The sequence below is a fragment of the Scatophagus argus genome, chromosome 13, assembly GCF_020382885.2.
Source record: "Scatophagus argus isolate fScaArg1 chromosome 13, fScaArg1.pri, whole genome shotgun sequence".
NCBI classification, from domain to species: domain Eukaryota; kingdom Metazoa; phylum Chordata; class Actinopteri; family Scatophagidae; genus Scatophagus; species Scatophagus argus.
In genome coordinates, this window is record NC_058505.1 from 18,848,604 (window position 1) to 18,872,899 (window position 24,296).

The 24,296-nt window shown below is 42.9% G+C and overlaps 1 protein-coding gene across 8 annotated transcripts in view; it reads right to left on the reverse strand.

Moving 5' to 3' along the window:
• Positions 1-24,296, reverse strand: part of rnf220a (ring finger protein 220a) — a 159,347-nt gene that overhangs the window by 123,121 nt on the left and 11,930 nt on the right. For all 8 annotated transcript variants that reach the window (XM_046409043.1, XM_046409047.1, XM_046409045.1 and 5 more), the window contains exon 2: positions 21,873-23,051. In XM_046409043.1, the coding sequence (XP_046264999.1) occupies positions 21,873-22,527 (655 nt within the window). In that variant the 5' untranslated portion in view covers positions 22,528-23,051. The remainder of the gene's footprint in view (positions 1-21,872; positions 23,052-24,296) is intronic.

Sequence of the window (24,296 nt, forward strand, 5' to 3'; positions counted from 1 at the left end):
ATTTCTGTGATTCCTCCAGAAGAATACAGCAGAGATGTGAGCGATTGTATCTGGCATCCTACATGCCTTACAGTCCATCATGACTATGATCAGCAGCCAAAAGGGATCCTCTGGGTGCGACGTAAGCGGCAGTTAGGGAAATGACGGTGGTTAAGATGAGGAGCATGCATGTTTAGGCCCTGGAGCAGCTGTAGGGGGTTGGGGTATGATTTGTGTATGCCTGTATCTGAAGGTGTACCGGACAGTAGGAACCCCATACACATTGTTGTTTACGGGTGTATGGTATGATTAGGGAAGGGCGACATCCTAGCAGGGGTGAGGACCATGGCTGTGCGTAATGCATATGTTCATGTGCGTGTTGTCAGTATGTCTGTGCTGTGTAGTCGTCTCTGAGGCTCTCCTGAAGCAGCAGGTATCCAGCTCTTGTGAATCAACCCAATAAATTCCCCCAGAAAACCTGGACCAGACACCTCGGAAAATTAGACTGAAATTATTAGTGAACACACAAACAAATATGAAGGCACACACTCACACACACACTCTTCCTTTTCTTATGCCTCATTACTGCTAATATTGCTTCACATAGGTAGATTTACGGCTGGGCATGTGTACAGACAGCTAATCAGCAACAGACCACAAAAGGGCCCCTCTGTGGTTACAAGATAAAGATAAGCATCAGACGATACACACACACACACAGACACATACACCTGTAGCTAGCAAGATAAGAGCTGGCCTTTCATTGTGGAAACAACAGGTTCTGATTTACTACTTTGGATAACTGCAGCAAAATGCCTACTGATTATACTTCCCTCTGTGTGTGTGTGTGTGTATGTGTGTGTGACAGAGAGAGAGAGTGGTAGGCAGTTGATTTGTGTGGTCATGCTGATGAAAACGATCTGTCACTGGGTGGCCACACTTGTATCAGCCAGTATCATATACGGCTGCATCAGTGCGTATTGTGAGTGTGTTGTGAAAAGGTTGCGTCGCAGATTTACGGTCGTTCTCCCATTGGGAAACTTCCAACACGGTTCCTCCTGTAGCGACTGACAATGGATGGTGGATTAACGGTCCACCATCAGCCTTCCTCCAGTCTCTTCCTCTCCCTCCCTCGTTCTTTCTCTGCCTCGCTGTGTCTCTCAGATTGTTAAGAACCGTCTCCTAATTAGGGACTGTGGAGCCTGGAGATATACTATCTGCTATCTTTCTTACACATGCTGAAGAAAAGGAGACATTTATTTTAGTGGTTTTTGGTCTCTTTTCTCATCGGTGTCGCCTGGACATTGTCTGATTCCTTATCTGCCCCCCCTCCACACATACACACACATTATGTGAGTCCTTTGTTCTCCACTTAACACTTTTGTTCTTTTTCTTTCTGTTCAACAGTTGTTATGTCATATCAGGCTGACTTCAGACTGGCATTAACACTGTGTCAAAAAAATGGAGTCACCTCATTCATTTTACTTTGACCATTATGTTGGGACAGCAGGAGCATAGGGGCAGCAGCATCGCAGACGACTGTGACAAATAATGTAGGATCAAATATCAAAATATAATCAATAATCAATAAAATATTTTTTTTTCTGACCTGTTAAAAATACACTACACAGGCCTGATGTGTGCAGAAATCTACCCCCCTCAAATCATGATTTAAGGGCTGTCAGCTGATCCACCTCATCTTTACTTTTGAAGTTCTTGAGGCAGCAGGCCAGGATTATGCAGGAAACCAACTGTGTTGCTTTCCAGCACAAACAAATGAGAGAGGATTCTTCCAGTGCAAACAGGACAGTCACAGATGGTGGAGGGAGGGATTTGCTACAGGACTGGTAACATGAAAAATGTCTTCATAACAGGAAGTCCTTGAAATTTGTTCAGTATTTATCAGCTACTGCCAGTGAGCCAAAGGAATGAAGTTTATTTACTCAATTACTGGTCCTAAGTATTATTTTGATGTACTTGTGCTGTAGTTGAGAATTTTCTCTTTTTTTCATATTTCCACTCCACAACTCCACTACATTTATTTGATAACTTAAGTTTTTAAATTTAATCCATTCATTTTCTATACCGCTAATCCGTCAGGGTCGCGGGGGAGCTGGAGCCTATCCCAGCTGACTACGGGCGAGAGGCGGGGTTCACCCTGGACTGGTCGCCAGTCAATCGCAGGGCCAACACACAAAGACAGACAACCACACACTCACACACCCAGGGGCAATGTAGAGTGCATGTTTTTGGTATTGTGGTAGGAAGCCGGAGTACCCGGAGAAAACCCACAAGAAAATGCAAACTCCACACAGAAGGGTCCAGACCGGGATTCAAACCTGGAACCCTCTTGCTGTGAGGTGACAGTTCTAACCATTGCACCACCGTGCCGCTCTTTTTGTATCTTATGTTAGTTACATTACTTTGCAGATTGCATGTTGTCAGTCAACCCTATACAGTCCACACATGCATGTAAATATATGTATAATTTACTTTTACCTGTACTTTCATATTTAAGTACATTTGCTACTTTAAGATTTTTACTAAAGTGCTATTCATATGGGTTATTTTCATTTTTACCACAGTAATATTTTAGCATGACATCTTTATTTCTACTGAAGGATGACTTACTTTTTTACAAAACTGGTAACTGGGGGCAACAAGAGAAGAAGATGAGCGAGTTCTGTTTTAGTTTACATGCCATTCAAGAGGGCTGAGAGGATGGACTGCATCACGTTGTTATAACAAAGACTAAATAAGTTAATCAACATGCGCACAACTTAAATGCAATGAGTGGATGTGCTGGCTCTTGTATTTCAAATTTAGTAATTTGTGAACGTTTCCATAGAGTTTTATCCATCAAAAATGGGGTTTGTCAGTCTTATACTAGAATATTCGCTACATTCATAATTCATATTTTGTGCTGTCTGCCACAGTGTCACTAACTGGGGTCAGGAGAGGAGTGTCAACGTTAAAGAAATTGGTTCAATTGGGTAAAAATCATGTGCACAGCCATAAAACTCACTGGTGTTGGATACCCAAAAAATAAAAGAAATCCAACAGGAAAATTGTCTTTAAGTTCTTTAGTGACATATCCACCCATTACACTTTTTAAACATTGGTTTGCATTAACCATACAAGTGACGCATGTGATTTGAAAATCGTATGTTTTGTTAGAAGGGAACAGCAGCTTTAATCTCAGCATTTCACTCTGGTTTTTTACTTTGTGTATGTGCATCTCTCTGCCTCGTCTCTGTTCTCTCCTTCTGTCTCTCTCTCTCTCCCAGCGCTGAGGCCATAGATCTCTCTAACAGGCACTATCTGCAGCCCTAAGCCCTAATGAGGCATCATAAGGCGAACAGTTTGCAGCAGCGCCGCGCTCTTCTTTTATTTACCAAACCATATCTCTTCCTATCCCCCCTCCCAACTGCCCTCTTCTCGTCTCTCAATTGCTCTATCAGTCTGCCCTGCTCACCATATCTCTCCCTCTCCGTCTCTTTCCTCCCCTCCTTCTCTCCATCTCCTCCCTTTCTCTTGCCCTCTCCCTCTCTCTTGCGCTTCCTGACATTGTGTTTTATCTCTTTTCTCATTCACCCGTTGAGCTCCCCTCTCCCCTCTGCCTGTCGTGGTGGTTTGAATCATATCTGCCCGTCTACATATGCTAAAGCCTGTGTAATTACAGCAGCTCTTAAATAAAGACACGCTCCTAAAGCTGTCGGCTGGAATCACAGCCAAACAAGGCAGGAGGGGCCTCCCAGCAGCAACAAAGCTGTCATAGATAGCTATGGATTTATCACCAGGAAGGATGAGGAGGAGAGGGAAGGAGTGAAAAATATATATTTCACATATTGTGTGAGATGTAGCGGAGGGTGAATCCACCTACTCCAAAGTTTAATCATGTTTTCATTGGGAGGAGGGACACAAGAGGGGATAGGGAGTAAGAAATGCAGACATTAGTGTAAGAGAATGTCACGAAAAAGGCTGAAAATTGTGGCATTTCTCATATGAGAATAACATAAACCCTTTAAAGGGTTGAATAATCCATGACACATTCTGCAAAAACCAGAACGGGTCAACAAAGTCATGAAAGTCAAAACACTAGGGTGGGATAAATTTTGAGCAAACCTGTCCAATCAGAAACAGATTAAGCTGTTTATAAAGCGTGAAATATATAGTTATTACCCAATTCTGTGTTACACCATGTTAGTTAACTTCACTCAACCTCATTACCACCAACTGGACTATCCTTTATGGCACTGTTAATCAATAGACCTCATTTATATAAAACTAGAGGTCATTTTTGAGTAACTGTCTAAAAAAGAATAAACAATGGGGGGTTAAGTAAAAGTGAACAGAACAAAACAATTAACAGGCTACAAGTGCTTCCTCAATTTTGAGTCTTTCGGCTATTTGTTCCCTCGAAGGTCTGCACTGCCTACTATTGATCGAAGACATGATTTCGATCAAGGTTCACAAAAGTTAAACTCCTGCTTTAGATTTGCATGAATTTATTTTACCCCCAAAAGCAAATCCACAAATTGTAAATATTCCACTGAAATTAATTCGCTGTGAAATTTTAAATGCTGGTGTGGGCAGAACTTTATGGAACTCAAAATGCTCATTTATTAATCATTTATACGGACAAGTTTGTGGATTATAAAACATGAACTAATACAACATTGAAAGCATGTAAAAACAGTTCTTTTTAAAGGCACAGTTTCCTGTGAAGATTTAGAGAGAAAAAGATTGAGAGAAGTCAGTATGACAAGATCAGCATCAGCAACGATACGTTGTGATAAAATAGTGCTCTCTTGATCCCAGTTCTCGGGAAGATTGGCTGAAAACACTGCATGCATGATCAATTTTGAACTCTTGTGACAGCTCTTTAAAACAACAATGTCACAAAGTCTCCATTCCGTAAAACAATTTCCCCCCGCATGCCAAACAAAGACGTCTATTCAAGCCTAACATGTCTGTGCCGTGACTTGGCCATAAAGTCCTCCTGTCTGTCAAGATGTAACAGCTAAAGTCAATATTATCCATGCACCCCTGCTTTTAGGGATGAATTTTAAGCACTTGGCTTCTGTATATCATCTGTCTGTCCTTGAATCTGGACTGACTACAGCTAAATGAGAGATCCATGTGATGGGCTTCTGCTCGGCCTGCTTTTGCTCTTTCCCTTCACAATTTCCTGAGCCTTCTTCTCCAAGTGTTTCATCTTATTCGTACAGCAGGGATCCCAAACGGTTCTTTACTGTCTCATTTCTTCGTTTGGTGGCTTTGTTGTGTTGTCCATTTTCTTTAGTCTTCTAGCTTCTCTTTTAGACGCTCATCATTATCACGCCACCTAATGCTCAAGTTTTCTTTGCTCACCTCATTTTTTTCCCCTGAACCCCTCCACCTAGCCCCTATACCCTTTACACGTCTCTGTCTTCTCTCATCTTCCTCCATCTCCTCATCCTCCCACTGCCTCTCCTTCACTTCTTCCGCTTCTTTCTGTCTCGACTTCTGTAATTTATCAGTGCAAGCAGCAGTACAGATTGATCAGCCTCTAAAGGCTGCTGTGTGTGCTGCTGATGTAGCAGTAACCTCCACTGAATAGTGAGCAGTGTGTGTTTGTGAGACCAGCACTGGGGGAAAGTGGAAGGGACATTTTTTTTTTTTTTTAAATGTATTAATCGCTGTGGTAACAGGGGATGAGAGTGGCTGAGACAGGCCCCTCTTTTGAGAGAAAGAGAGATCATATGTGACACATACCATGCCTACACGCACACACACACACACTCTCTCTCTCTTTCTTTCTCTCTCTCTCTCATGCACACACACACCACCGCATTCTAATAACTAGAGGGTTCATCCCGAGTGCTGCACACCCTGGTATCAGCCAGCACACACATATTGATACCCAAGATACAACACAAACACACACCACCTATGGGGAAATACAAAGCAATTTATCACTAATCACTAGACTCCCTAACTTTGTATTCATCTGGATTTCCTATGATTAATAGCTTTCCGCAGCAAACTTTATCTCTCTGAAAATTGCGAATGTGTGCGTGCGTGTGTTTGGAAGTTAAGTGCTCTACAGTATAAGCAGACATAAACCAGTGTTTAATTGTTAAGGGAGAGAATGTTGGCTTAGCCACAAGATTACTCCTTCTATTGCATCTTTCCCTGTCTTTTCCTCACTCCACCTCTCTGACTTCTTTCTCTTTTACTCTTTACTCTGTAGGTTGCCCTTCATCGGGTAGGATATGGGTTGCAGGAGAGGGGGTGTAAGGGAAAGAGAGGAAGAAAAGGAGGGAGATACTGAAGATCGCTAGCTTTGCAATTCCTGTCTTTCTTGTTTATCCATTTATAACTCTTTCTCTTGTTTCCAGAGTCTGATTGATGACATAAGCATGCATCATGATGATTGAACTGAATCCTGTAGAAATACAAAGCCATAAAAATGTGCCACGATAAGGTGACTGGCTGCTGTGGGAGCAGCTTCAATCAATCCTGCCATAGACAAAACAAAACATTTCGACCTACGATAAAGGGCCAAAATTCAATTTTTAAGGAAGCATTTTCTCATCCATCAAGCTCAAAGCCTGAAAATATTTGGGAAAACGCTGAAAATTTTTAACAAGATCAAGTCAGTGGTGTATCAGATTGATTTAGCATAAAACCAAACCATTAAATGATTTTTAAAGTTGTTGGAATCTTTTAAAATCTTTTTATTAATTTGTACCACTTTGGTTTTTGATGCCCGTGTGTGGTCGAGCTTTCTGCAAGACTACAGAGGAAGAGGATGAGGAGGAGATGGAGGTGGAGCAGAGGGAACAGAAGATGAGAGGAGGAGGAGGAGGAAGGAGAGGGAGGACGGGATGAGGGCGAACAGAGGAGAGGAAGCAGAGGAGCTGGCGAGTGGAGGAGAGGTGACAAGGCTTCGGGGACAGACAGAGGCATGAATAATTTATCAACACTTCTGATGGACAGATTAGGGGAAAAAATGAAGAGAGACGAAGCGAGGGAGGGAGGGGGGTGGAGGAAGCGAGATTGAAAGCAGAGGAAGGGGAGGAATAAAATGACAAACAGAAAGAGAAGAAGAAAGCAAGTGAAGGGTGGAGGGGCCACACACTGGAGCTCTTTGATCCTAACAAACCCCTCTCACCCTGACACCACCATGCCATCTGTGGCCTGCACTGTGGGTGTGTGTGTGTGTGTGTGTGTGTGTGTGTGTGTGTGAGTGAGAGTGAGAGACAGACAGAGACAGAGGAAGCAGTGACAAAGAAACAACAAGATAGAAGGAAACTAACAAGATGTGTATATTGTGTTTTTATGATCTGGATCAAGTTCAGTCACAAATTTAAACCTGTGCTTCTTAATTTCAGACTTTCAGAATCCCAGATGGTGACACCCACAAACTGTAAAAGAGTGAGAGCTTAGAACAACTGGTTTCTTCAACATCTGACTCAAGGATGAGGAAGACAGTATGATGTCTCTTAAGATTTTTTATTCTATTTGCTGCAATCACAATATGATGGGATTTAGTCAACGTAAAAGAGACAATTTCAATTAAGAAATACAGAAATTTAGAGAGGAAAGCATGACCGATTTTTTTGCTATTTATGTACCTGATCATTTAATTGAGGCCTCCAGCTACCATGTTGCTCTAGTAATTAGGTAGGTAATAACATAATTTGAGTGTCATACACCTTTAAAGCTAAAATATCCTGAATATTTAAAAATGTCCTTGTTAATTTGTCAGCCCTCTGGTCAAATGCCGCAATCAGCATTCTGACCACTTATTGATGTGTGTGTGTGTGTGTGTGTGTGTGTGCATGTGCGTACCGAGGTGATGGATGCCTGATGTCAGACATCAGCCACCACAGCCTGTAATGTGTGTATTGACGGGAAATTATGAATGCAGTGACGACAGGACACAGAGTGGACGAGGTGCCCTCAGGTGCTACAATACATTAACACACACATACACACACACACACAGGTTTGGTTTTCTGGCAAATAAATCTGTAATCAGTGTAAATCTGTCCAAACACTTGTCCCAGTCTCACACACACACACACACATTAAACATCATCATCCACATCTTTCTTTCCCCCCCTTATTTTACCTGCTTTGACTTTCACATGTTCTTTTTGTCCTCTCTCTCATTCTCTCTTCCTGTTAGCTGCAACGGCCACCCGGTGCACCTGCCTTTCATTATTGCAGCCGGCACTTTTCAGCTTATACCACTGACTGCGTCCGTGTGCGTGTGCTGGCAGGAGTGCGGTCAGCATGCTGTCGACATTACACCATGGCCCCTCTGCGCCCTAGACAACAACCTCATCACCCAACCCGCACTCCCCTCCTCCATGACCGGTTGCCCACAGCGACCGGCTATTACCAGAGACCTTGTGCCGTGTTTCTGCACCAGGTCGCAAGACATGTGACCCAACATAGAGTGCACACACAAACACACGTACATGAAACAAGCCTTTCTGACATTGATGCAAAGTCAGTGCGTGTTCTGCGCAGGTTAAATCCTACTTTTAAAGAATGGTTGGACTGCTTAAAGCTGCCCTGCTCAATATTTTTTATATTTGTGATGTAATTTTGTAATGTGACAGAGACCTCTCTGTATTTCCTCTCTGTCCTAAAGAACCTTTTTGCATTTAGCAAATTGTTGTGCTTTTGCAGCCAGCAACTGCATAACTCTAATCAGCATTTCCAGACACAGCAGGCAGCCGTTTTCAGTGGCAAAATTGCTGATAAACTCACTGTACGAGCACAGCATTGAACAGCAGATGGTAAAAGTGTATGGACTAGCTGGTAAGCGCAGCTGAGCATTTAGCCGCTAACGAGCCCGACTGATCCCTCAGGAAAGCAAGACAGAGTTAAAAAGAGAGTGAACTTTGGCCTTGACATTAACCAGAAAAACAGAAGTATGACATGAAATGGATGCTAATGCTGCTCCATATCTTCTGGATGTGTAAGATGCCAACTATTTGCTAACATGCTCTCTTTTGCATAACAAAAATACCACTTAATTGGCCAGTTTGCAGAATGTTCTTGCATGTTCTTGTTTAACATGCAAGACTCATATCAGTCTTCTCATCTCACTGTCAGAAAGAAAGAAAACAAGTCCCCAAATGGTGAACTAGAATGAAACTATCTAACCGTGTTGATGTTGTAAACAGAAGCCATCTAACAAAGTTACTTCATCTTGTGTTTGTCTTTGAGCCACAATCAAAACTGACTGAATTAATCTTGTTTCCTATCCCACAGATTTTTGGAAGTGAGTTCAGTTTTTCATTGTTTCCTCTGCAGTGTCGTGAAGCGTACAGGGATAGTTCATATCTGTAACTGCTACTTCACAGTTTTTGTCTTCTCTCAGCGAGGAGCTTTGGTTAACACCATCTTCACTATGATATGGGAGGTCGATTCTAATCTTCCCACCACTGGCCTTTAGGTCCTGACCCAGTCTTTGCGCGACACTGCTCTGACAATTACATGAAAGTACACACAGGGTCTCTAGCAGACTGCAGAGCCCTGACTGGCGACTTCCCATAGGTCATTAGGCTTCTTCCTGGAAAAGAAGGCAGAGCTTGCAAGTGCACAGTGAGATTTAATATGGTGTTAGCGCCAAGACAAGAGAAATGCTGAAAGTTCGACTGGCTTGGTTTGTGTTTTTTCGCCCACTGATTTCTTCTTTCTTCCAGGACCAAAACTAAGTATGTAAGAGACAGGAAACAGAGCAAGACATAAAAAAAACCCTAAAGAACATCAAACTAGGTCAGGCTGTGCTTTAAGATCTGTGGGTTTACTTGTTGAAATAATCTCCATCTTTCACTCTGTGTGGAGTCACAGAAGTATTAAAAAAACTGTTTGATTGATTGTACAATCAAATATGATTTATTTTGTTCGACAACATGGCAGGAACAAACATCTGTGCTTATGAGAGAAGCAAAGAGGAAAGATCAGACTGCGTTAAGCACTTGTGCACTTGCACACATACACACACACACACGCGCGCACACACACACACGCGCGCACACACACACACGCACACCCTCCCCTGTTGGGTGTAGAGGAGAATCAATATGTCTTTGAATGAGGGTCAGAAGGGTTGTCTGCCCAGGGAGAGCTGACAGATTTGCTCTCTTTTGCTCTGCTAAGCCCCTGCCTGCTTCTAAAACCCCTTGACACACACACACACACACAAACACAAAGATGTGACACCTCTCCAGAAGGGCAGAATTCCGAGCATTTTGCCACAGGGATGTGATATTAGACGTTCCATATCGAAATGAACCCTGCTGCGTACCCCATTGGATGTGTGTGTATGTCAGTGCTGTGTGTGTGTGTGAGCAGTGTGATGGAAGCTGGGTTTGGACAGCAGAAAACAAGGTCTGGCAAGTGTTGCAACTCAGGGTAGGATGTATTCAAACACAAAGAAGAAAGAGTGAAATGCATGAGAACGCTAGTGGAAAACATACACATGCACCCACACACCCCCACACACACGCGCACACACACATACACACACACTATGTACCAGATTAGCCCCCTGCTCTTCACTTTTACCTCTCATCAAAGCAAACTACTGTAACAGTTTTCACCCACCTGACTCCAATTTGCTCCTGCCTGCACAAAAAAACCACATGAAAGGAGATAAACAGACAAAGCAGTGAAAGAAGTAAGTGAGGAGGAAATGTGGCCACAAAGTGATCATTTTAAATTGTAGTAATCACAACAATCTGTATTAGGTTCTTCTTTTGAAGCAGACAGGACAGAGAGGAGCAGGAGATGGGGGTTTTCTTGACAGTCAGGGAAAGACAGAAGCACAGAGCAATGAAAGGTAATTTGAAAAATAAATCCAGCATGATCTAAGAACAGACCAAAACACCCTCTAGGCCTCCCTGTAATATCTTGTCAATCATCATAAACCATTTCTTTAATTTTTTCTTTAATTTCCAGAAATTTCCCATTAGGCTCTACAGTGTTGTCCGGTAAATTATCTAAGGTAAAAAATTTTCGACATCGAAATGGCAGATATGTCCAATCTTGGAACAAATCACAAAGAAATCCAACCTCTTTATGATTCCTTGACTGCGAAGCGGTTCGTAATTCAAAATCTTTACATCATAAGCTTGCAAAAATGGCTGGAATCGAAAACGGAATTTTTGACGAGATCATCGAGCAGCATGGAGCTCTACAGAATGATTAAATAAACTGCTTTTACTAAAGCAGTTTACAGTTTAAAATAGCTGTAAAGACAGTGAAATGGATTGTATGATATGGAATATAAGAATGAAGTGATGGTGAGAGCCGCTGTTCTTAAAAAATATTCATCGGAACAAGCCTTGTGTTCATCCAGATAAAAATGTTCTCTTCTTCAGTACTGTACATTGTTTTATTTTACTTGTTCCCTCAGTCTTCCTCCTTTCACTGATAATCACATTAGGCATGAATGTGTCTGTGTCTGAAGAATGTTTTTATGTGTGTGTGTGTGTGTGTGTGTGTGTGTGCATCCTGTGTGGTTAACATAGTATAGCAGCAATTAGTAATCACTCATGGAGCTAATGACATCAATCAATGAGCTTTTAAAACCAGCCATTTGATAATTACAACCATCAGTGGTCACCCATGGATTCATGATAGCACTGTACTCCCTCTCTTTCTCCCACTGTCTCTCTGCACGGCTCTTTCAACCTTCAATCAGTGTTGCACCTCAGCATCTCAAAAATCTCAGGTGATTTTGCAAAGTATTTACATCGTTCTTCACTCTCATATCAGGAGGTTAAAACGCACACATGCTAATTATTTAATTACTTAATGCATAAAGAAAGTGGAGAAAGTGACATCGTAGCTGCTTAGAAGAAGAATCTGTGTGGGCTGTGAGTCAGAAATATGTACTGACACACTGGCTGGTTTTAAAGCAAATGTTGTGATTAAGTGACAAAAAAAGAAGCTAGTGCAGAATTTCCAAAAACTGCAGTTTCTTGAATGGCCACTTCAGGCTGGTTCCAGAAGTGAATCAAGCCCATTAGGCCGCATGTTAATTTAAAAATAGTTGTTCACTATCCACTTTGCTGCTGTAACAATGTGAATTTCCCCATTGTGGGAGAATACAGGAAATCTTATCTTATCTTAAAATGACCAACTTCACAGCAGAAACAGATATAGATTGTAGAACTAAAAAGTTAATGTGTTAATGCTTTCTTTTCGTTTCTTTCGATGTTATATGTCAGAATCGATGCAGCCACTGTCTGAGATCACTTTTGTTTTGGTGAGGTCAGGAAGTGGCTGCAGGTCCAATTCATATTTTGATGTAAAAGTGGTTTTTATCATTTTATCAATTTTTATTGTTATTTTTTTATACATCAGACTAATGGAAACATCCAAATTGTAGGTTATTGTTTTTCTTTGGACTTGTAACATGTTTTTATGTCCCAGTTACATGGACATTTGCAGTGGGATTTTGTATGATCGAGAGTCTTTGTTCTTAAGTCTTGAGATGAAAATGTGACCCAAAACCAACAATAGCTGACACTGAAGAAGAACAGTACAGTTTTCAAAACTACTGGCACATGTATGTCTGTATGAAGCTGTTTTGCCTCAAATCAGTTTCACTCAGTGGAAATGAGGAGCTTGGGTGGCCATCGGACAACTACAACATCTGACTATGGGTTAACCTGTACGTCATGTAGGTGCATGAGTGTGTGTGTGTGTGTGTGTTTCCGTCCAATAACGCGTGCGTGTTTGTGTATGCGCATTTGTGTGCGCATGTGGCGCGGACGCACAATTACCAGGCAGGCACGAATCGATAGGTGCCTGCTGACAGATGGATTAGCACAGTAAACAGATGATACACACACCGCTAAATTATTCATCTGCTGAACAGTGGGCTGGGTTTCCACACACACCCAGAGAAGATGGGGGGGATGGAAGGGGGGAAGAGGGATGTGAAGAAGGAAGATGAGGATGAAGAAGAGAGCCTGAAGAGGAAACTTGTGTTTCTTGTGCAACTTGAATTTTGCTACAAAGATTATTTTTTTCATTTGGAATCTGACTGAGAGGGTGCGAGCTGCAACTAAGGATGTTACCTGAGCTCAGAGTTGAGGTTTTAGCAGTGCCTTGACACTCCACCACAAGGGGAAAAAAACCCACCCATGGACAAACATACTACGTCCCTCTAATGCCTTTTAGATATGCAGAGGCAGCACAGGGTCAACGTCAAGTGTCTTGCAAGGCATTTGAGATACGGAAAACACACGCGTGCACAAACATCGACACACTCATCCTTTCTTTATCCACGTCTTTTTCTGAAGTGCGGGCAAATCCGTGCTCATCGACTGTTTATGCCTTTAATAAAGCCCGCTGCGTGAATGCGATTTCACGCGCATACAAACCCAATCTCGAGGTACAGGAGAATATCGTGGATAAACCTGATCATGACATGAGTGGGGGCATGCACGATTATTGTGTGGATATGCAGCATCTTCATGAACAGGGAACTTTTTCACAGAAGGGACATCCCCATTTAAATCGATGTTCCATGAAGGCCTTGCCATGATAATGTTTGCTTGAGCGTTTGTGTTTTACTAGAAACTGCCTTTGAAACATCGATAAAAACGCACATATTTTGAGGAAATCGAGGCGATACAGACTTCAATGAGACCTTTAGGTCTTTGCTACCAGAGTGCACTCCCATTATTGAATAGTGCAGATTCTGGTGCATGCAAATGATATGAGCAGGCACACACACACACACACACACACAAACACACACACTCTCTGACATGCATATGAAACACCCATTATTGATTCGGTTCACCTTTCTGAGGGACTTTAGAGGCTGTTTTTGTGACAGATGCTAAGCTTTCTTCCTCTGGAGGGCTCTGCAACTTTTAGTACCAAGGAAGAAGAAATCAGATGTGATGGTACGCTGTGATATCACTGACTGCAGCTCTCAGCTTCAGTGAAAGAGTAGTTCACTGTGAAATAATGATCAGATTTAAAAAAATCCTCTTCCCTATTTAAAGATGTGTTTCACTTCCAAAAAATCCACAGGTGCAAGTGGTTTCTTGCCACATAAAATAAAGGTGTGCGTGTGTGTGTGTGTGTGCATGTGCTAAGTAGTCCAGCTTTGTGAAGCGACAGTGCGTTAAGAACAGCTAACGATCTCAACCCCCCCCCCAAACACACACACACACACACACTTCACAGAAAGACACACACACAAACTATTCGTTTGCATCATGGCCACCATCAGCAGGAACCAATCAGATTTGATGAATAATTCAATATTAAAGAGGGTGTGACCAAGACAGGGTGGGGGTGCCAAGCAAGTGGGCTTTTTGGAAACGACCTGCTGTTTGTGTGTGTGTGTGTGTGTGTAAAAAAGTGACGGGGGGGGCTGTCACACTAGACTGCATCCACAAACTGGCTGCAGATTAGATTACTGAGGAGAGGAGAGAAGGAGATGAGGACAGAATGGAGAGAGGCAGGGAGCAGAAGGAAAACAAGAAAAAGGAAGGCTAAAGAAAGAGAAGAGGAAAAGAGGAGAGGAGAAGTGGCAGACAGATGAGAGAAGAATCTTTTTAACACATCTGCATTAGGGGGCATCTGAATGCTGGAGCTCTCCTGAGAAATAATCTGTGCTTCTGTCAGCCCTGCAGGAACAACAGTGCAACGACGTGTACACACTGAAGCTGTGTGACATTTCCAGACAGAGAGGCATTCTTTGGTTAAGTTACACAAAAAGTTGCAGTTCTATTCTCTCCGTTTCACCACCAGGAACTTTGTGACAGTATTAACATGTTTTGTACAAAAAGGAGGCAGGGAGGGAGCAAAAAAAAAGACCACAAGATTTTAAAAATAAAATCTGAAGAAATTCCACAACAAAATGAAAATGACAGTAAGGTGCAGGAGTAAGAGCTGCGGCATGTCATAACCCTGTGTGTGTGTGTGTGTGTGTGTGTACCCATATTAAAAGCTAAACGTGTGTTGTGTTGCCAGGTGTGCTGTGGTTCCATGGGGCGCAGTAGAGTTTAACACAGGGTTTTTTATTGGCCAAAGCTGACATCACCAGGGGAACAAAGTGGAATTCTGGAACTCGGGACATTACAGACTTCAGCCTGTGTGTGTTTCTGTGTGTGTGTGTGTGTGTGTCCAAAAGAGAGATTGGGGGGGGGGGGGTGACGACTGACTCTGTGCAGTGTGTGCTACAGGAATCGTCTTCATTTTCATTTCAAAGTGACATGTTTTGAGAATTCCCAAAGTGTCCTCGAAGCAGTCTGACTGATTTTCAAATGCTTCTGCTGTTTATAGAGAACTTCTGAACAACTGTGGGAACAAGTGAAGTATTATATCACCACATTAGCAGGTGTTTGGTCATTTGACAAAAACAAGTGAGATGGAATGACTTTTGAGGCCGGAGAATATTTTGCAGGAAAATCCTCATCTCATCTACTCTCCTTCACTTGCCTTAGGCCAGCTCCAGCGGCTCATTTGTGTAACCTATTCGTACACACACACACACACACACACACGCACAGAGCGATCTGTGGCTGGGCCAACAAAAGGCTCGACAGGAAGCGACTAATCCTTGATCTGTGCAGCGTCGCAACAATGACTGCAAGGCGACTCACACCAAGTGGCGCACACACACACACACAGACAATTGCTGCTTGCTCTGAGTTGCCACCCAGTGAGAGAGAGAAAGGGAGGAGAAAGGAATGGCTTGAGATGGAAAGAAACTCTTCCCAGAGTCAAATGACTATTTTATTAAATGTTTCTATAATCACAAAAGAGAAAATTTCAAATAACAACAAACAAAAAGCAAAAGCTATCGTTACCCTACAGTCTATAAGTGTGGATCACATGAATGAAGGCTGGTATTGACGGGGAACCAGTCACCATGGGGGAGCTGCCAGAAGGGCAGCAGGGCACACACTTGGGGGTAAACAAAGCCACCACAAGTGGGACATCCCTCGATCTGTGAGTGTGTGTGTGTGTGTGTGTGTGTATATGTGTGTGGCACACAGTGGAGACTGACAGGGAGGCAACATGAGAGGGACAAGCCTTTTAACATCTGGCTAAGCACTGACAGGAAGGCACACACACACACACACACACACACACACACACACACACACGCACACACACACGCAGGCAGGCGAGTCCCAGTCCTAATTATTAGAACACTCTTACTTAACTTAACCCTGCCACTAGACCGTGACAGGCAGAGATGGAAAGAGGAGAGAGAGGGGGGAGGGAGAGCTGGAGGAGGACAGATTTTTGTGAGGACAAGGAGAAGGATGAGCAGATCTGTTTGCTTGGCTGATTTTTTAACCAGTTAAGTGCCACGGCGGGGAGAGATACGAATGGAAATGAACGAAAATAACTACATTTAAAAACAAGACATTAGCAGTCAAAGAATGCCACTAACAATGTGAAAACATCAAAACCCCTCCCACACAGTTTGATTGACAGGTGGTCTGTGGGAAGTACAGTTCAGAAATCCTGCAGTAATTCCTGCCTGGCACTAAAGATGGAAACCAAATTCTAAACAGAATGTGTTTGTCGTCCATCAACATCAGTATCACTAACATCCATCTTCCTGTTGTGAGAACTCTCTTTTTTCCAAGTTTATTTTTCTCATTTTTAGCTACAACAACTTATTCTACATGCCCCCGGAAAGAAACAACATGCGTGACTTTCGCTCTGTGGACTAGGAGAAGAAAAAAATGAAGATAAACAAAGGAAGGAGGCAACTCCAAAAAAGAAGAGAAGAAAGGCAAAGAGGAGGATGAAGAGGAAACCCCACGCTGTGTGTTTTAACAGCTGTGTGTGTGTGTGTGTGTGTTGCACTCTGTTAGACGTTCAAACTGTTTTTATGTTGATGGGAATACGAGAAACAGGGAGCAGTCACCAGGCTAGACGACCTCTCATTTGTTGGATTGTGACTATTTCCTACCAAGACGTCATGAGTTCAGGTCAACATTCCGTCAGTGCATCAAAGTGATTGGACTACACAAATTTAACAACATCTACCTTTCTTTGGCTACAAATTCCTCTGCTTTGACTTCAGTCAGGCAGATGGGATCTGCATTTCAGCTCAACATCTCACCATCCTCCCTCTTTACTTCCCACATCCTTTTTTCCCCTTATTTTGCTTTTATCCTCTTTTATCTCGCTCCCCCCTTTCTCATCTGCTCATTCCCCTTACTCTCTCAAAGAATTTATTTTTTTTTCTTTCTTTGCCCATCAGAGAATCCTGTTTTTTTTCAGTTGTACATTTGTCTTCTTGTTGGCTTACAGTCTTATTTTCTTGTATTTACTTTCTATTTTAATTGTGAAAATGTCCAATGAAAAACGAAAACAAGGGAGAGCAGGAGCGGGAGAAAGGAAGAAGAAAAACGAGGAAGCCGGGCGAGGCATTCAGGGTCGGCTTCAGTGTAAATCTCTCAGCCTTGTAAACGTGGAGAGTGGAGAGAATGTAAACAAACAGGCTACAGCTGTCACACGCTCATATGGAGAGATGCACATATACACACATGAGGAGAAGGGGAGGGAGTGACGGAAGGATGGAGAGATGGTAGGAGAGAACAAAAGAGAAGTCAGAGGCAGAGAGAAGCAAAGATGATGGAAGCACAAACCCTAACCTTCACATTGACACATCGTGCAAAAACACCAAATCCCCTCCGCAAATAAACAAATGTACTGCGGTTAGTGAGGGCGGTTTGTTTCGTTTGTCAACACTCCCATTAATTCCAATCACACATCCCATAATTCCAGTCTCTGCTTTGCTCTAGATGCACACAAAAAGCCCTCCACTGATCTATACACGCCCCCCCTCCCCATTCGTACAGTGTGAATTAAGTATATAGTAATGGCTTTGATAATGATATGACATGCATAGTCCTCTTAAGGCATGATGGGCCCTTTATGTGCAGGTTTAGTGGCTGACAGGTTAGCGGGTTTAGTTAACAGCCAACGTGCCTGCTGGTACAGTGGGGGGATTTGGGAGGGCTTAGCACAGAGTAGGCCGCTGTTTCTCTGAGTGGTATGCGGCAGGCTTAACACAATTGCATGCAGGGAAGTTAGACTTGTTGGCTTTTACAAGTTGTGCTGACATCATTTTTGTTTTAGTGTGTAGCTAAGAAGAAAGGATCATCTGTGTGAACGGGTGAATGCACGACGGATAGAAAGTGTAGTGGTGTCGGCATGTAAGGCAAAACGTTCCCTGTATCAGAAATGAACTTTGGCTTTGGACATAGACTTAGAGGTAAGGAATCATATTTACAGCATTCCAAGGGACACTGGACTAGGACAAACGACAAGTTTGCACATGTTACTGGTGCATACAGTCCAGTCATACTGTCACAGTGGCCATAAATTTGTGACACACATTTTGTGTACGCCGACATGTGCATCTATCCCAAAGGTTCCAAAGGTCAGAGATTACCTTTGATGAATCATTACCACGTGTCCATTGTACCCAAATTGTGAAATACAGGTCTAATTCTTTCTAAGATGCACTTGGATATCTGTTTCATCACGACTATATGCAGGCCACAGCACAGTACTGTGCTGTGCAATGAGGAAAATCGGAAATTCAAATTCATATGATCAGAATGTAAATGAACAAGGCAAGATCAATAAGTTCAAACCTAAACGTAAATGCCTTTAAAATGAAGTCGCATGATGACAGCTAAACTATATCCATGATGACTGAAAGAACTGATGCTGATGAGGAACGGTATGTGTTTGAAAGCTCCAGATGCAGCTAGCAAGATGACCTTGAGTTAAGATTATTCTGTCAAGACTTGAGAAATGACTGGAGTGGACTTGAAATGATTCTTACAGTTGAAATGTCTCTGAAGTCAATGCATAATCACTAATAAGCAACCATGATGTGTAGCGCAGACACTAACATGCTAATTTAAAGGCAGTATGAGTAGGACTTGTTGGCCCCTCCTCACCAGCTCCACCATTTTCATAGCATACCCATTTTTATAGAGTCCCTCCCTCACACACACTCACAAGCTGTTATTGACTGCAGGCTACACACCCGCCGCCCAAAGGTAGACGCCCAGAATGCAGCGAAACATGCAGGCAATACAGGCAAAAGACACGGGGTCTCCACAGACAGAGACAATGTCACACACTTCTCGTGGGTCATGAGTGATGACTGACTGCTTTTATATAAGTCTACATATAGTTCTTTTCTTAAAAATATCCTATTCATTATGTCTTTAAAATTAGATTTTTGGGATTTTCATGAATGGAGAGCAAGCAACGCAACGCAATACTATCAATGACAGGTATCAGCATTTTAATGACAGCTGTAAACTGTATCAAGATAAATAATATCAACACAGTTAAGATACAGGTTTAATGGCACAAATGGGTTCAAAGTTCCAAAGCCAGACTTAAATCTTCAGTGTCATGCTTACACTGTATGCACTCTCTCGAGGTAAATCATGTAGCCTAAGGAAACATAGCAAACTTAAAATATTTAGAATTAAAATTGTGGAAACCTTTGAAACATAATCTAGTTGTTTTAATCATTTGTCATCATTCAGCTCCTGCAAATAATATTTAATCTTCTACACCAGAATCCGTGATGACACCGTATGATCCCGAGCATTACAAACCTCTTTTCACTGTGAGCTTTTCGAGAGGTATGTGTGAAGCAGCACGAAGGCTGCTAGTTAGCTCAAGTGTGTGTGTGTGTGTGTGAAGCAGCGAGAGCACTGTTCTCATGGGATTGTACCAAAGTGTTGTTTGTTCTTTACGCCTCCACTGGATAGCCAAAACCAGTGAAGGAGAACCCATAATTCTTTGCTGTGAGCAGTGCCTCTGCACATCCAATTGCATTAGAAGCCTATGGTAGAGGTGGAGGCTACTTGTGCCAAGATTTAACCTGATTAGATACAGACTCAGCCGTTCCAAAAGACAGCACAGGAGCCCTGTACCCATCTCCTATTCTATTTCTGGCCTCAGTCTTAATACTCACAAAACCTGTAGTGACAACATCGCCCACATGCAATGACGTACACCACAGTCCTCTTGAGCAGGGCACTTTGTGAGCAAGGCAAAATGTGTATTAGGATGAAAAGGTTTTAAATCCACAGACTACAATTCCACAGCAGAGTTATCATGTCTTCCTTTCTCGCCTTTCTGTTCTTGTTCCTTTCCCTCTCTCAATCTGTGTGCTCTTTGATATCTTTCTCCAGCTTCTTATTCCTCCCCAGCCAGCCATCGGGTGTCATTTTCCCAATTTCCTTCTCTCCATTGCTGCCTTCATCCCTCTTTTCCTCACCCTCTATGTCTCTCCTGCAGAGGTCTTTTTATCGGATCAGTCTCAGGTCGTCGCCTCTGTCTCTCATGTGTTCCATCAAGGATGCATCCCTCAAACACGCACACACACATACACACAGTCCCTCCTTTGACAAGAGGTGGAAGACGAATGAAAGGAGGAATAAGAAAATACAGCTAGAAAAGGAGAGACAAAATGGATTTGAGAGGAGAGGGTGAATGACTAAAAAAACAGAAAGAGGAAGACCTTCTGCTTAAATTAAATTACACATTAAAGGCACGTTTCTGTCTTTGTCTCTCCTAATTTGTCACTGAGATCCGATGCAGCTTGTTGACATGTGTAGGAGATGTCGGTGCTCATGCTGAGAGCTGTTTGTGTGTCTGGAAGAGTGTTTATGGATGCTTGTGTGTTTGTGCTTGGAGCTCTCAGAACCGCTCTCGCACCCTCCTTTTATTACAGACACACACAAATAGGGCCTGCCAAGGTTTTGCGTGTGTGGGTAAATCTTTTGGCAACAGGGCTGCCAACATGGAGCTATGATGAATGCTGATGGCAAAGAGCATGGCCGGTCTCTGAACCAGTCACCCACACACACACACGCACGCACACACGCACACACACACACACACAAAAACACTAATCAGAGTCCCAGTGCGTGAGGGCCAAATGGCATCCTTCTACTGGTGAATACTAATGTGACCAGTGGAGCTTGTGGGCTTGTGAAACAAGGATAGGGAGAGCCAGGAGAGATGATGAGAAGAGAACATAGATAGTATTGTTTACTGGTGTGTGTGTGACGCCACTGAGTATAAATTAGCATTCTTTTCCTAATTGCAGCAAGTTGTACTTTGGTTTTAATTTGTGAAATAGGAATTATATTTGGCTGTGTGTGGGTTTGTGTCTGTTGCTGTTTAAGTTTGAGCATATGTCTTGTTTGCAGGCTTAATTATTACAGTTGAGTTGCAGAATAATCCCAGAATATGGTGGTTAAAGTTGTTCTGATTAACTGTGGGATGAGTATTCAAAGTGCGACCATTTATAATAAGCTGACAAAACATGCACAAAAACACATATTTAAGTAATGCAGTGTGTTTCTTAATTTTACCACAACACAATATAACAGATCATATTAGGGCTTATTTGTGTTTGCATTAGAAGAAACTTCCAGAACAACATGTGGTCTGAGTGTTGTGTAAATGTGTTGTTCATACTGTGAACACATCATGCAACAAGTTTCAATAAGTTGTCTTAATATGTTTTACAAGCCAATTTTAGATACAGATGGGTAAAATATATGTGAGAAAAAAATCTGACACCAAATGACATCCAAAATTTGATAAAGGTGGAGTTAAAGAAGAGCACTCTATAAGACATTGTTCAACAATAGGTGTTCAATTGAGTGAACCATCTGTTGACTATAAAGACCATTGGACAAAATTCTCAATGTTGTTAAACTCATGAAACCATTCAGTGATCTCTTCATGTTTTTTGTTAATTGGTCACCCATCTGTATGCGTAATGTGGCTCTAGTTTCCCTAAGTGCAATGTAGAACAGCTATGAATTGCTACTTACAGCGCTCAATGCGGTCCTCAGGGCTGGAGGAAGTCTCTCGATCAGAGAGGAGGCCTGACACAGCGAAGATCTTCTTCCCACTGTCCTCCACCGCTTTCAAGGCGCTGCTGGGTGAGCCTCCAGGTGGGATCTGGGCACCGCCAAAGTCGTACTCTTTCCCCTCTGCATCAGAGTACCGCAGGTGGGGTGAAGCCTCTGCATCCAGGCAGCCTTTCAGCCGCTTGGCTGGGGTGAAAGCAGACTGATACCCGCCTGGCGCTCCGTCCCGATCTTCTGGAGGTGAGGCGAAAGGCCTGAAGGCACCGACGCCACTGTGATTCAGCATGCTGATTGGCGAGCAGTCCAGGTTAGGTGGGGCAAACTGATGATGGAGGTGGAGGAGGGATGGAGGAAAATCTCTGTTGGGAAATCCTGGAGGAACTGCACCTTGGCGGTGGTACATTGATGCAAAAGTGTAAGAACCATTGTTAAATGGCAAATGGACGTCCTTCTCAACAGAAACTGGGACACCAAATGGACGCGGCTGCTGGCAGGGAATTGAGGCATCACGAGAGGCTTCAGCAGTGGAAGCCAGGACCATAAGGGCTGGGGAGGCCAAGGGATTGGGCAGGTAGGAGGAGCTCTCCATCTTGAATGCCGCCCTGTGGAGGTCCATGTCTCAACAGAAGAAAGAGGCTGTAAGGATTTTAGGAGGAGGAGGAGATGAATCCTCCTCAATACAATTTGAGACAATGTCCAAGACCCTTGGAAAGGGTCTGAGGTTTCCCGTAGTAGAGGGCTCAGAAGAGAGCTTTCTGTAAGAGAGTATTCTTGAAGAAATTAAAGAGTATCAGCCAACATTAGTTCAGGTTAACTTGAATTCAGTTCATTTCTCTTCAGTGGAACTAAAGTGAGATAATCTGTCTCTGGCCAATTTCAGTTAAGTCCAGATCATTCCGTGCCAGGTAAGTGCCGTTGGGTACGTTCAGTCCTTCACAGACTATACAGTTTGGATGACTTCACTTGTGATGGTAAATAAAATAAATTGCCAAGATTATTTTTTTTCCTCCTTGGTAATAGGCAATAAATTCCTCCCTCTTTGAGAGTTTGTTGGATGTGGTGCCCAAGCCAAATGGTCCAGGAAGGGTGGACATCCGCAGGCCATCAATGCTGGTTCCTCATCTTCATGTGGTCACCAAACTGAGGAGACACAAAAAACAAGGATGAGTTTCAATTCATTTTCAGAGTGCTACAGTTCAGGATTCTCAGGTGGTTCACCACTCGCAACAAAAACAACTCCTGAAGCTTAAAATAGTTTTCTGCCAAGCTATTAAAACTGAGCATTGTGACCTCTCAACTGAGTTTTCCCTAACACAAAAATGTGATGGGAAGAGATAATCACACTTTCTTACACATCACTTTTTGTGTTTAGACGACCTGCCCTTTAAGAAATTTTCACTTGAGATTCCTCAAGGTTTCTGATGCCTGAAAAGATCTTACCTGTGCTGACAAAGATGTTAACAATCAGCTCTTCTAATATCCTTGATAAAAATTCTAATCCCTTTGTGCACCCTTTCACATTCATCTCAGACCTCCTCATTTTTTCTTAATGATAAATGGGTAATTTCAGAGACAAGAGGTGTGCTCCTTTTTTCAACTGACAAAGATCAGTGTCTTGCCCTCAATCAGTATGTAGTGAAATGGCTGAGAGCTGAGTGGAATTTTTCTAACAAAGGCGATGCTGGAAGCCAAGGCTTGAAGTCAAAACCTTTGGGGGCAGGGTGTTCTTAAATGGACATTGTTTTTGAAGCTACAAATTCAGAACCTCTTGGGAAAAAGTGTCCTCAAGTTGACACTGTTGATCAAATCCTGTAAATCCCTGCCATTTGACAAAAAGCCAAGAACTATTTCAGACCCCAAACTTCTCCCACTTTCCCCTCCTTCTTTCCTCCTACTCTTTAAAAAACTTCTCCAAACTGTTTCCACATCACATCTTTCCATTCTGATCTCTGCTGCCCTCCACGTCTCATCTCTTTCCAAATGTCCCCTCCTTGTCCTCCATCCTCCTAATCTGTCCGTCTCCTCCTCTTCCTCATCGTCATCTCCTCCTCTCATCTCCCTAGCGCTATCTCTCCTCCCTCCCTCCTCCATCTCAGATCTTCGTCTAAGCCGCTTATTCCTACCATCTCCCAGGATCTTATTGGACCAGAACCACTTGTCTTAAGATAAGGACACACACACACACACATACACGTTTCACCCACACACACCGATAAGAGGCTATGTGGCTCGATGTTCAGCTTGACACCCGACTCGCTGGGGCGAACACACTCCACACTCTTGCAGGCTATGCTACCCTCTCTCCTATCTCTCTATCTAACCACTTTTAATTCCCCAATTTTTACTATCTGTCCTCCCTTTCTTTTTACATCTTTCCTGTCAATC